General features: G+C 39.6%; 2 protein-coding genes across 3 annotated transcripts in view; one reads left to right on the forward strand and one right to left on the reverse strand.

Moving 5' to 3' along the window:
* Nucleotides 1-163: 163 nt before the first annotated feature.
* si:busm1-163l24.3 lies at nt 164-5,700 on the forward strand. 2 transcript variants are annotated; one of them, XM_027139161.2, is made up of 6 exons: nt 164-346; nt 567-750; nt 1,495-1,598; nt 1,725-4,490; nt 4,576-4,790; nt 5,240-5,700. In XM_027139161.2, the coding sequence occupies exons 2-6, from the start codon at nt 570-572 to the stop codon at nt 5,313-5,315; spliced, it is 3,342 nt and encodes a 1,113-aa protein (XP_026994962.2). In that variant the 5' UTR covers nt 164-346; nt 567-569; the 3' UTR covers nt 5,316-5,700. The 2 variants fall into 2 exon arrangements, with proteins under 2 accessions (XP_026994962.2, XP_026994963.2); XM_027139162.2 differs by having other exon boundaries at nt 570-750.
* A 2,413-nt stretch (nt 5,701-8,113) lies between these two features.
* vat1 (vesicle amine transport 1) overlaps nt 8,114-13,022 on the reverse strand; it is a 29,705-nt gene continuing 24,796 nt past the window's right edge. The window contains exon 6 of the mRNA XM_027139039.2: nt 8,114-12,634. Coding sequence (XP_026994840.2) covers nt 12,329-12,634 — 306 coding nt within the window. The 3' untranslated portion in view covers nt 8,114-12,328. The remainder of the gene's footprint in view (nt 12,635-13,022) is intronic.

Here is a 13,022-nt window from a genome sequence, read left to right on the forward strand (position 1 = left end):
ACCTTTTGTTCTATGTTTATGTTCTGTAAAGCTGCTTTGAGACAATGTCTATTGTAAAAACAGCTATACAAATAAACTTGAATTGAAATTGAATTGTTAGCACCGTTGTTACTCCAGTAAGGGGTATTTCTTTAAATCTCCATGACACTACGACACTCTTTCACAGCTTTCACTTTTCTTTTCGTCAGCACACGCTCACAAAATACAGGAATTGAAAAGGCGTGGGACGAATAAAATGCAAACAATGGTAAACATTGCTAAGATAACAAAACAGAGGACAACGGGTGGACCTGTATTTACCTCAGGAACCGGTTAATAATCTAATTGAGATCATCTTGACACGAAGGTACAACTTGAAACCCAAACTTCCTGTTGCTACCAAACCTTAGCACATATATCTGACTACTTTCTTAAATTTCAATCCATTCAAGTTTATTAAAGATATTGTGTTTTAGTTACAAGTTTAATACAGTATATAAAAAGAGTCTAATGTAATATAATAATAATAATAATATCAATAATAATCCGTCCCCAACTCTTGTTTTTTTTACATTTGGGTTCTCCAGAAGATGGCAGAAATGAGACACACGGTGTGTGTTCGTGGGCTTCCAGACTATATGGAACACGACCGACTAGAAGATAAACTTATGGTCCATTTTCTGCGTGAGCGCAACGGAGGTGGAGAGATATCATCAATCAGCATTAAAGCATCAGATCCGTGTGCCATCATCACCTTTGAAGATAGCAGAGGTCTCTGCTTTATTTATAAAAGAGTGTGTGCGAGTGAGGAGGTTGATTTTATGATCATTTTACGATCATTCTTACTTCATTGGGAATATAATAATATAGAGCATTAATATAGTGCTTTTTATTGACCTTCCAGCACAAGTTGCGTCATTAAGGTACAGAAATATGGTGGAGAGTTAAGTGCATTTTGGAAAATGAGTTTAAACCAAAAATCCACATATATATATATATATATATATATATATATATATATATATATATATATATATATATATATCTCTCTCTATATATATATATAAATAAAATTGGACTCCGGTGTCATCCCTGGTCCAAAGACATGCATTGTAGGTTGATTGACACCTCTGGAAAATTGTCCGAAGTGTGTGAGTGAATGAGTGTGTGTGTGCCCTGTGATGGGTTGGCACTCCGTCCAGGGTGTATCCTGCCTTGATGCCCGATGACGCCTGAGATAGGCACAGGCTCCTCGTGACCCGAGAAGTTCGGATAAGCGGTAGAAAATGAATGAATGAATGAATATTCCAAGGAAGGAATATTCTCAGAAGTGTTTTAATCCTATGATTTTATTCTATGATGATGAGTCTTAATAAGCTTTGGTTCCTTTTAATTCACATGAAGCTTATATGGTAAAATGCTAACTCATGGCTCTATGACTGTCAAAATAGAATCAGGCTTGTACAATCTATTTGTACATTTTTGCTTAAAACGATCTTTTCTCTCTTCCTGCAGTTGCGCTCAGTGTGTACAGTAGAAGACATGTTTTAGAGGTGGATGGAAAGATGTATGAACTTTCTCTGAGTTTTCCATGGCAGGAGTCAGTACATCTGAACAGGGTATGCAAGGAGGACAAACAACCATATGTTGCTTTTATAGTTTTATAGTAGCTTAGTAATATAAATGCAGCCATTTTATGTTTCTCATGTTCTCATGTTTCTTCATTCTTATACATTTTTCTCCAGGTAATCTGTGATATGTCTGTGACCATAGATTGCAACTATTTGCCACTGGGTGAAGAGAATCTAAAAACGATCACTGAAAAATTTCCTGGCCTTGGTATACAATACATTAAGCCTCAGAGGCACTGCACCATAAAGGGACGTTATTCTGAGGTCAATGATGCTGTGTCTCAGTTGAAAAAACTCATTGTTGATTTTGAACCTCCGAGTGAAAAAAGTTTGTTCTTTGCACAAGAAAGCAATAAAGTCCGTTCACATCAGAAAGGAAACGACAACTCTCCAGACAATCCCCATAGACTCCACTTTGGTGGACATGCTTCTTTGCATCTGGAATCCAGGTATCCAAGTCCAACAGTGAATAGTGTAAAACTATCACAAGCACAAACAGGCTCTGCTGAGAAGATAGAAGACTGGGTAGATGCAGTAGAAGCACAGGCTCTGTCTCTAATCATGGAAGCAGATGTATTTGCATATCTATGTAGCAGAAGTGAGGAGTACAAGAATATATTGCAAAATCATGGTGTACATGTGATTGATGTCACAGCTGCAGGAGTCACCACACTGTATTTGCAATCCAATGCAAAATTTAAGACCGGGTCAAAAGCAGAAACACAAATGAACCATGCCTGTAAGGAGCTGAGTCAACTTTACCAGCAGATAGAGAGTAATTTGAGAAGAGCTCAAATTCCAAGAAGTGCCCTTAAATTGCACGGAGAACAAACTGCTATACTTAAGAACTTAGAGTCATTACTACCCAAAGTGATGCTAAGCTTTGATCAGACTCACATTTATATCGTAGGTGAGAGCAGTGAGGTTTCCCAGGCCAAACAGATCCTCCTGTTTGGTTCAACTGATGAGGACTTAAAAGTAAAGCAAGAAACCTCACTTTCATCATCTCCCGCTTACCTTTATTCCCCGACATCTGAATCAGAGTCAATGCAAATAGACAGAGCAAGTAGTGAATCTAGTACAATGACCCCTAAAATGAGAATCTCTGATGCTGAGAGAAGAGTAAGGACTGGGGAGGAATACAAACTGGCTGCTCGATTTAAGAACTCTGACATGGGCTTACTGGGGTTTGGCCTTTTAGAAAGAGGGAGAAGTAGAGAGCATCAAGATTTGACCAAAGGCACTAACACGTTAACACTGGCATCAAATTCCTCCCTTGGTACAGCAGTTAGAGTCAATAGTGACCATACCAGGGCTTCTCAAGTTAGTGCTTTCAAAGTCACTGGTGTAAATAACGTAGATGAAGATACCTTGTTTCAAACGATGGAACCAATGTCCTTTACAAGTACATTAAAAAACAGCTGTCAGGTTTCAAACAAAGTTAGCAGAACAAATTCTGTAAGTACCTCCAGAGTAAAACCTGCGTTCAATGCTTCACTCAGCACACCTGCAGATGCCTATAGAGGACTAGAGAAACTGGGAAAGACCACAGTAGAATCTACAAGAACCTCTACTTGCTCCTTAAGAAGGACAAATAGTTTCTCAGGCCGTCCATTACAAAAACAGGACACACAAAAGACTGGGATTAATGAGAAGTCGCATCCTGCCACAAATTCTTTTAGAAGACCAAGATCCAGTAGCCTAAAAAGTAGGGTGTCTGCGGAGACCCTTCCAAGCAGGGCAGTCACTGTATCTTCGTTGATGTGGAGTTATATAAAAGAGGCGTATGATTCAGAACTAAAACCTCTGATCTCGGATCTACAAGTGTCTGAGAGCCCCGTAGACAAGTATAAGACCATGGTTATTCTACAGGGATCAGAATCATCCAAGGTCGAAGAATGTCAGTGTGAGCTTCAGAAGCTAGTTGATGTGATAGGTTTAGACTTTTGTGTTCAGAACCTTCCACTGGCAGATCTTGGAGTGACTGAAGGAAATGATATGTTAAAGGAATGCTGCTCAAACATATGCTCATACTCCAGCAAAATAGTACTGCAGCATGCAAAGGATGCTATAATCCTGATGGGGCCAAAATCACCCTGTTCTCAAGCCAATGAGACGTTAAAAGAATTGTTTCCTCGTGAAGTTTCTAATTCTGGATCTTTGGTCAATACCTTCACCCTACAGGGCAGTGTAGATCAAAGTCAAGCCATTGCATCAGCTAACCAAATGCCAATTAAAAGCAGTAGTCAGAATAGACCAGATCAGATCAGAGCTAATAGTGAGAATCCTGCTATAGGCAGACATTTAGGATACAAATCTGAGTCCAGAAATGTAGCTTATATGCAATCACCAAAACCAGTTGCCAAAGAGACGCTTAAGAAGGCTTCAGATTTGGAAATAAGCAAGACTGGTCCATTACCTGTCAAATCCTCTGAGGAAAGTGGAGAGCTTTTAGGACTGGGAGATGATTTGCAGAAGCCTTCATCACTCACTACACAGAAAAGCCAAAAAACACTGACTTGGAAACAGATCAACTTGCCAATCAGTAAGCAGTTGGAGTCTTGTGTGTGTGGAGCGAATGGTTCACCAACAAGCTGTGGTGTTTACCTATGTTCCAAATGTATTGAATTTCATGCTCAGTGTATGGTATGCTCTAAAATAAATGCAGCCAGAAAACCATCAATGGCAATTCAAGCTCAATCATGCAAAGAGGAGCAGAATGCAGAAGAGCTCACTGGAAAAGAAACGGGCACAAGACAAAAACACAAACAAGGCATTCAGGGCACCATGAGATGTACAGAGCTGCCCATGAACTTGCCAGGGTACGAGCAATACAGGACAGCCAAAATTACCTACTCTATACCTGATGGCATCCAGGGAGTATGTTATGTTCTTATTCTATATCTTATATTTGTATTAAAAATGCGATTTTATTGTACTCACATTTGCTTTGCACCTCACATAGGAGGAACACCCTAACCCTGGGTTACCATTCAAAGGAGGTGAATTTGAAGCTTATTTGCCACTCACTTCAAAGGGGCAGGTCTTACTGCAATGCCTGGAGAGAGCCTTTAAGCAAGGGTTTACCTTTACTGTTTGCCCAAATAACAGTACTGGCAGAGCAAAAATAACATGGAGCAGAATCCCACATAAGACTAAGACTGCAGGAGGGAAGAGTGGGTGAGTTTTTACATATATTATCAAAAAAAACAAATAATGATTAATGAAATATAGATATATGGTAGAAATCTTAGCAGCACAGAATGCATTCAGGTTTATTGACATGTCAAGGAACGTCTGAGGTTAAAAATAAAATCGTTCAAAAAACAAGCAGATCAAGCACTTCACAAGTCTCATTAGTGAAGGCAAATTTGAATGAAAATGAACCAGAAATGTTTATCAGAGCTTTTTTTTTTTTGCAGAGGGTGTGTGTATGTAGTGTGCTTTTAATTCTCAATATCATATTTTATATCATAAAATGGTCTTACAGGTCATGGAATAATATTTATTGCCCACACCACATTGCAATTTTTGTTATTGATGTCATTATTTGATATCTCTGACATATGATGCTTATTCTGTACGCAAAAATCCTGTTGCTGTAGATGAGTTTGTTTGTGTGTCCACAGGAACGGATATCCCGACTCAGGATATCTTAAAGACTTGGCTGAGGCATTGAGGACTTGTGGGATTGAGGGGGTTTAATTGCAATTGAAAGGAAATTAAGTGAAATTTGGATATCTTGAATCAACCCCAGTCCTAAGTATTAATAATTAATACATATACTACTTGTATTATACTGAATTATGTAACACCTGTGACATAAATGTTTGAAGAACAAGAAAATGAGTTCTTTTCTGCTAACCATTTTTGGTCAAGTATTTCTCATACCCGATTGAAGTAATTATTTTGTAGTATTGTTAAGAGCATATGATATTGTACTGTATAAATGTTGTTATTTTACCCCCTTTGTATAGATGAAATTATACTTTTTAAGACTTTTTTACATACTGTACAGGAAGATAAAAGGCTGAATCGTTAATTCTTGTATCTCAACACCCGAGTGTCAATAAATTTTGCTTGTAATTCATTTTGTGATTTTAAATTATTTACATCTTAAATTTACTAACAAAGTAACAAAGCACTCACAAACTTTAAAGCATTGCATCTTATTCTTCCCACTTTAGTCCCCAGTCTGACTGTTTTGGTCATCAGTTTATTTTATTTCCACATTACTCCAAGTCTCTTTCTTCTGTTTCTCATCATAGCACAAATATGACTTATTTCCTTCTGTTAGAGCACTCATGCTTTTAGCTTAAAGCATTGTTGGAACGCAGCAGTGTCAGAAAATAATTTCCTTTTTAGTGTCATATTTCACGTTAACCAATTCCATGTTAAAACTTCCATGTGTAACTTTTTTTTATTCGTTCTTAACATCTGAGTAGGTTGTTGATGAACCTGTAAAACAGGTGACACAACCTCTTCTATACACCACACCTCCTTACTTGTTTTCTGCATATCTATCCTCATACTCTCACGCCCAATCACACAAAATATAACCAGGAGGATTTCTTATTTTGCTCTTCAACTGAGACTAAGACTGACATAAATACCATTTGATGAATATTTAATGTTAATAATTATTAAATGGCTGATGTAGCTTTCAAGGACCAAGACCACTTCAGCTGTCCTATATGTCTGGATCCACTTGAGAAACCGGTAACAATTCCGTGTGGACATAACTACTGCATGGATTGTATTGAGGATTACTGGAATGAGGACAAGCACTTGGAGTCCTATAGCTGTCCCGAATGCAGAGAGACTTTCACACACAGGCCTGCTCTCAACAAAAACACCATGTTTGATGAGGTGGTAAAGAAATTAAAAAAGGCAAGATTGCAGGATGCCTCACCTTGCAACCCTGGACCTGCAAACATGGACTGTAGTTTTTGCATTGGACGAAAAAGGCAAGCTGTTAAATTGTGCCCGGAGTGTGTCGAGTCATCCTGTGAGGCTCATACGACTGGGAATGGGAAAGGAAACAGTGAAGAAAAACACATTGTAATAGTCATTAACAGGGAGCCTCGATCGGATATCTGTCTCCGTCACAACATCCCACTGGAGGTCTATTGTCGGACTGATCGGCAGTTGATCTGTTCTCTTTGCTTCACTGAAAGCCATAGAGATCATGATGCGGTTTCAGTCGCGCCAATAAGCTCAGAAACACATGAGCATAAAATTTCTCACATGAATACAGAGCATGGGAACAGGCACACATCCCATAAGCATGGAAGGAGGAAAAACAAAAGAAACAGGCATGGTAGTGGACATGGAGGTAAACACAGAAGCAGCTCCAGAAAGACCTTGTGTTTAAAAAACCACCATGAAGTGAGTCATCATGAAAGTCATGGGAGTAATATGATCACGCATGGGCACGGTGTAGGAGGTGGGCACATGAATAGCAAACCTAGGCATAGACATGGAAGCCGGCACATGAGCAGCAGAAATGAGAGAAGTCAACGCTAATATTAAAAAAGATTTATATCAGGAGATTGGTGAGGAATATGGCATGATTATACAGGGTCAGGCATAAGGAATGTTATTCTCCATTTGAACAGCAGATACTTAATACTTGGGTTTTTGTTTTTTTTTTTAGATTTTCTAATGGTTTTTAAATCCTATTGAGTGCTAAATTTTGTACCTACATTCTGTCTTCAGTGTGAAATCTTTCATGTTCCATCTAGTAAATGTGTTTAAAGCAGTTAGGTCTATCGGTATATAGTGAATCTGTTTACACTATATGTGGTTTAAAACAATGTAGAATATGATTCACTGAGGCACGTTCTGATATTAATAGTGAATGAATCCATGTGAACTTTTATTCCACTTGCTTCCTATAAGTCTTCAAGCTGTGCCAATGGTTCTTCCAAACAATTAGCTGATTGTAACAGTGACCTGTACTGACAGTCTTTTTCTAAAACTGTGTAACTCAATGAAAGGTTATTTTCGGTTTCAAGATTTGTGATTACTACATGTCTGATCCAATTAACATTTGCCTTCTTAAATGTTAGACTGTTTCAATACATTACACACATTAATGAAGTGCATTCAAATAAACAGACCCATGGTTCTCAAAATGGGGTCTGAGGAACCCTGAGGATTCCATACTAAATATCCACAAGCTTTCACTGCCACAGGAGTCTGGACGATAACAAATATTAACCACCCCCACCGCAACATACACACAGGATGACTGCTCTGTAATCAATGGCAAGATGATGGAATGAAAATACTAATAAACTAATAATTACCAACAGATGCAGTAATATTTATACCTCAGAATTATATCTTAGAAACTAAAAAAAAAAGCACATTATTAATATAATTGCATATTTTCTTTAATTTAAAGACAGGTAGATATTTCTAGCCATAATTTTATATTTAACCTACAGGAGTACAATGTGCTTATATAGCTACACAAGTAAGTAATAACCACAACAACCTTTTTTTTTTTGTTATGCTCTTTTATTAGTCCTGGAAAACATGTAAGGCATAATGGTAACATCACACACAGAAGCGTTAAACGAGCTCTACGGTCCTCTTGACCACTTTTGTGTGAGTCACACGTGATCCAACCCAGAGTCAAGCACAGAAGCAGCGGCCCTTCACAGGGTCTCAAATACATTGGAGAGAACACTGATGGAGGGAGTCGGAGAAAAACAAAGAAGACAGCCTGTCGCATCTCTGACGTGTGTGGAAGAAAGGGTTATTAAGACAAATGCAGCTCGAGAGGAGAGCGATTGTTGTTTGACGCTATTTAGCAACTGCAGTGGTGAGTCAGGGCATGGTAATCTTTGGGGTCCTGATATACAAATGCCTAACGAATCTAGATAGAAATCTTGGTTCTTACAAATATATCGCTGTAATAATAAGCACCACATCTAAGGTGGAAAAAAGTCGTACGATTTATAAGACCAAATCCTAAATTTATCATTTGGTAAGTACCCTGTCAACCAGCACATCTACTCTGATCCAAAAATGCTAAATATACGCTTATCGATTTGTCAGTTTGCAGTTTAAATAGGAATAAAAAAAACGACTTGCACACTCGAACGCTGTTCTGAAAAGCTGAACAGGGTCTTGAAGAGAGATTCCTGTTCTGGGAAAGTTACAGTGGTTGTGAAATAGTGAGAGGAAGCAGTGCAGCTCCATCTGAACCTCGGCCGCTCACACAGCTAAACTCCATATCCACCAGAGACATGCACACCTGCAGCTAAGCTCATCTTGGGACACGTGCTAAAATGTGAACTGCGTGCTAATGTAAAAACCTTATACCAGGAAATGCATGCAGTCATAAAGCAGATGTAAATACTGCTGGGACTGAGCTTCTAAGTGAACTGCAGAATAGCTGAGATTTTTGAGAACCAGAAAATTGCTGCTTAAAGAATGAGACGGAAGATCTGGTCTGAACTTGGGGTCTACTACAATCCAGTCCAAACAGTGCACTTGTATGTATAAACAAACAAACAAAAAAATATTACACTGCTATTTCCCCCACACACACATCAGTTGGACTAGCATTTTCTGCTTGATCTTAACATGTTAAGTCTTATCTCCAGTTCTGCACTTCCTGATCTTTTGAGTTGTAAACACTAACATTTTTAGCATTAACGGACAGATCAGCCCATCTGAGCAGAGCTGGCTGGTGTGCCAGAGAGGGCAATAAGTGTGTGCGTGTGTGTGCGCGGAGGTATCCCAGTGTTTGTTAGCGGTCGGCACAGTGAGACCTAAACAGCGTTTGCATGGATTAGCGAAAAAGCCAGGAGTTCTTAAGCACCAGTAAATTTCTGCGATGCGATCAACCACACACGACAGGTACGACATCAGTTTGAGATTTCTCTCTCTTTTAAATTGCCAGTCGGGTTAAAAGTGACTGGCAACGTTTTTCGTCGTTCCTTCTCTTTTGTCGCTCGGTGTAGTAAGGATAGCTGGAGTAAAGGCAAGAGCCTCAAGCACAGTTTGGCACACTTATTCAGGATCAACACAACGTCATTCCTCACATTTGAACAAAAGTGCAGCAAAGCCTCTTCAACTTAGAACCACTCAAAATGAATAGTTGGACTATACAGCAACAACAGAAAACAAAATGCAAAAAAACAAAAACAAAAGAACGGAAATGAGAATGAGGTTGGACACCCTTCGTTGGAGTGTTAGTCATGGGTCATGTGGTGCTTTGGAACTGAAGCACTTTTCACAAGAACAATGGGGGAAAACCAGAGATAAACCAAACAAAAAACACAAAACAAAACAAAACAAACAAACAAAAAAAAAACACCACACAAAACATTAACTAGAAAGATCCCGAAACAGAATTCACATCAGAATCCAGTTGCCGGCCTTTTGTCAGAACACTGTCACTCTTTAGGGTAAGGATGGCAGTGCCACCCCCTTCCCAGTGTATTCTGGGTAACCTCCTCCATGGATGTATGGACAAGCTTTCAGTGATTAAACAAACTGGTTGAGATGAATTTCTGTTGATTTATTTCTAACTATTTGTGACTGGTGTGTTTGTATCAGACAAAATAAGTACATGCAGATGTGTATGCAAGAGAGCAGAGTGTGTATACCAACATCAAGAAGTACTGGAGAGGACTCCTGAGGAACAGTGGGGCTGGGAATGGGACTGCCATCTCTAGAAGTGCATCAAGATTCACAAGCAGAGTGCAAATAATACCAAACACAGGCCATTTACAAGAGAGGAGGGTGCTTACAAGTTATGTTTGTTAGAGTTAAAACCGCAAGGGGAGGCTAGCTCATAGCATAAGGGAGGTAGAGACAGAAAAAAAACAACAAAAAAAAGAAAAGAAAACACAAACCACATTTTCATCTGACAGCTGACCTGAGGACAGAGACATACATCCACACAACCTTTCAACCACATCTGTACACAAACACTGCAGTTCACACACCAAACAAACAAAAACCAGACCCGGTGACAGAGGGACAGAAATAACATTGCTGTAATGCATCTATTTCACCACAAGAGGCAGAAGAGCACTACAGATACCTAAATTTACTGGAAGGAGGAGTCAGTGGGCTTGAGTGATGGCTTTCACAGTTGGAAGGTTGCCAGGTTACACCCTGCGACATAGCAGCATGAATGGATGTCAAATCAGCATATAAAGAGATTTTTGAACAATATTTAATTGAACAAAAGCTGGAGGGAAAAAAGCGGGTATATAAATGAGGGAGTGATTAGAATTGGTGGGTGGGGGCAAACATGTCATCACTTGCTGGCCAACTGCCTGTTGCTATGACAACTAGTGATGGTGAAAAATGCAAGCGAGTGAGATAGAAAGAGACAGAGAAAGGAAAGGCAGAGAATCAGAAAAACAGTGATTACTCTGGAAACAGGCCAGCGGTCATAAGGATTGGAGTGGAATGCTCCAGATAATGTGGAATCCAGGAGAAGGCTCTGGAATAAAACAGCATTCCAGGTTTCTCTCAAACTCAGTGTTTCAGCAACTCTACTTTAATACGATAATCTGGGAATGTGTGTACGTCTGCATACCTGTGTAGAGGGAGACATTTCATACAGCTGCTATGTAGCAGAGTTCATTAAGATCCTTGCAGGCAGCATGTTTGAGGACAGATTAAGGATTTCATTTGTGTACAGTTTGATAGAGATTGTGACTGTAAACACGAGGAAGCCACAACAGCCAAAACCGCAGCGTCTTTGTCAGAATATAAAACCATATAAAGCCTAATAATGGCACGTTCTTATGTTTGTGTCTAACATTTGCCATGAAATACATTACAGCCTCTTTCCTTTCTTTGACTCACAAATACCTGCATTTTTTTTTATACAAACCTGGAATGACAATTAAAATAAAACAGCTTGATCATAAGATTCATCTAAGGTTTTTAAAGAATTCATAATTAGGAGAGTTTTCTCAAGCTTTAATAGATACATATGAATTTTTGAGCAAACCACACTGACTCGTCCCTAGTGCCTCGGTGAATGATGTGGGTGGGGCTCAGTGATCGACTTCTCCATCAAAGAGTCTGGTCCAATAAAAAAAAACAACAGTATCACAAAAAGGAGAACAGATGCAACTGGGGAGATGAGTAGGGGTTTGGGATAGGGAGACAGGACACATATGAAACACTGTAGTCATAGCAACAGGACTCAACCCTGGTAGTTACCCATAAGACCCAAAAAATGTTGAGTACAATTAAGCCAAATTTGAAAAGGTACAGTAGAGAAAGAATTCTTGAAATAGTAGTGTAATGCAGTTGAAAAGATGAAGAGCAGAATGGTAATGGAGTAATGGATTTGGCAGTGTAATACTGATCCAGCAGACCTTAAAAGGCATGCCGTTAAAGATTAGTAAACACACAAAAGTGCATGAATGAAGGGAAGGTAAAACATAAGTAAAATAGAGAGGCAAAAATAGAGTGGTACATCCCTGTTACATGTGTACGTGCACACAATTAGTGAGCAGCTTGAGTTCTCAACTTACATAAGGCTGGATAAACTGTTACAGATTTTAGTGCAGGATGATGATGATTTAAGGCCAGAGTAACTGCCTGGGGTTGAGCCGAGAGCTGGACTGTACTGTACTTCCCAACACACACAGACACACACACACACACACACCCTACTCCCAAGACAAACAATTCACAGCCACCTATTTCCTGCCTAGCTTCTGCCTAACTCAATTCTCCTCTTTCTTGGCCTCTTCATTCTTTTCCTCTGCCTTCTTCTCGTCAGCCTTCTTCTCGTCAGCCTTCTTCTCGTCAACCTTCTTGGGCTCTTCTTTCTTCTTTTCCTCTTTCTTGGCCTCATCTTTTTTCTTCTCATCCTTCTTTTTGTCTTCCTTCTTCTTGTCCTCCTTCTTCTTGTCCTCCTTCTCATCTTTCTTGGACTCCTCCTTTTTGGGCTCCTCCTTCATGGGCTCGGTGGTGAGAATGATTTTGCCGATGTTGCCCCGCTCCTGCATCCTACGCATGGCATCACCAACCTGCTCAGAGTGAGTGGGGGAGAGAGGGAGAGAATGAGAGGGGGATGGAGAAAGAAAGAACAGCTTGTAAATCCATTTGCTGCTGGGGTAAGATCATTGAGCCTCTAATACTCAACTGTACACACACACACACACACACACACTATGACAAAATCAAAGTTAGATGAGAACGAAAGATAAAAGACAGAAAGGAACGAGTGAACTATTAAGATTTATGATAGGACCCTTTCCTCTCCACGCCTGTCTCCAGCTCTTTTCTCTGTTCTTCTCCAGCCATTCACCTCTCCCACACCACGCCGCCCAGCAACTGACGCTATGGCAACAGAGAGGCATCTCCTAGCAACTAAAAAGCCTGACCCTGATGACTAACTACTATTACACATTGGTG

Source organism: Tachysurus fulvidraco, chromosome 15 (assembly GCF_022655615.1).
Source record: "Tachysurus fulvidraco isolate hzauxx_2018 chromosome 15, HZAU_PFXX_2.0, whole genome shotgun sequence".
Taxonomy (NCBI): domain Eukaryota; kingdom Metazoa; phylum Chordata; class Actinopteri; order Siluriformes; family Bagridae; genus Tachysurus; species Tachysurus fulvidraco.

Excerpts from the sequence above, each read along its gene's own strand:
- si:busm1-163l24.3 (XM_027139161.2), top strand. The coding sequence starts at position 570 with ATGGCAGAAATGAGACACACGGTGTGTGTTCGTGGGCTTCCAGACTAT. Across the intron at positions 1,599-1,724 it reads AGTCAGTACATCTGAACAGG|GTAATCTGTGATATGTCTGT; the intron begins GTATGCAAGGAG and ends ATTTTTCTCCAG. Across the intron at positions 4,791-5,239 it reads ACTGCAGGAGGGAAGAGTGG|GAACGGATATCCCGACTCAG; the intron begins GTGAGTTTTTAC and ends GTGTGTCCACAG.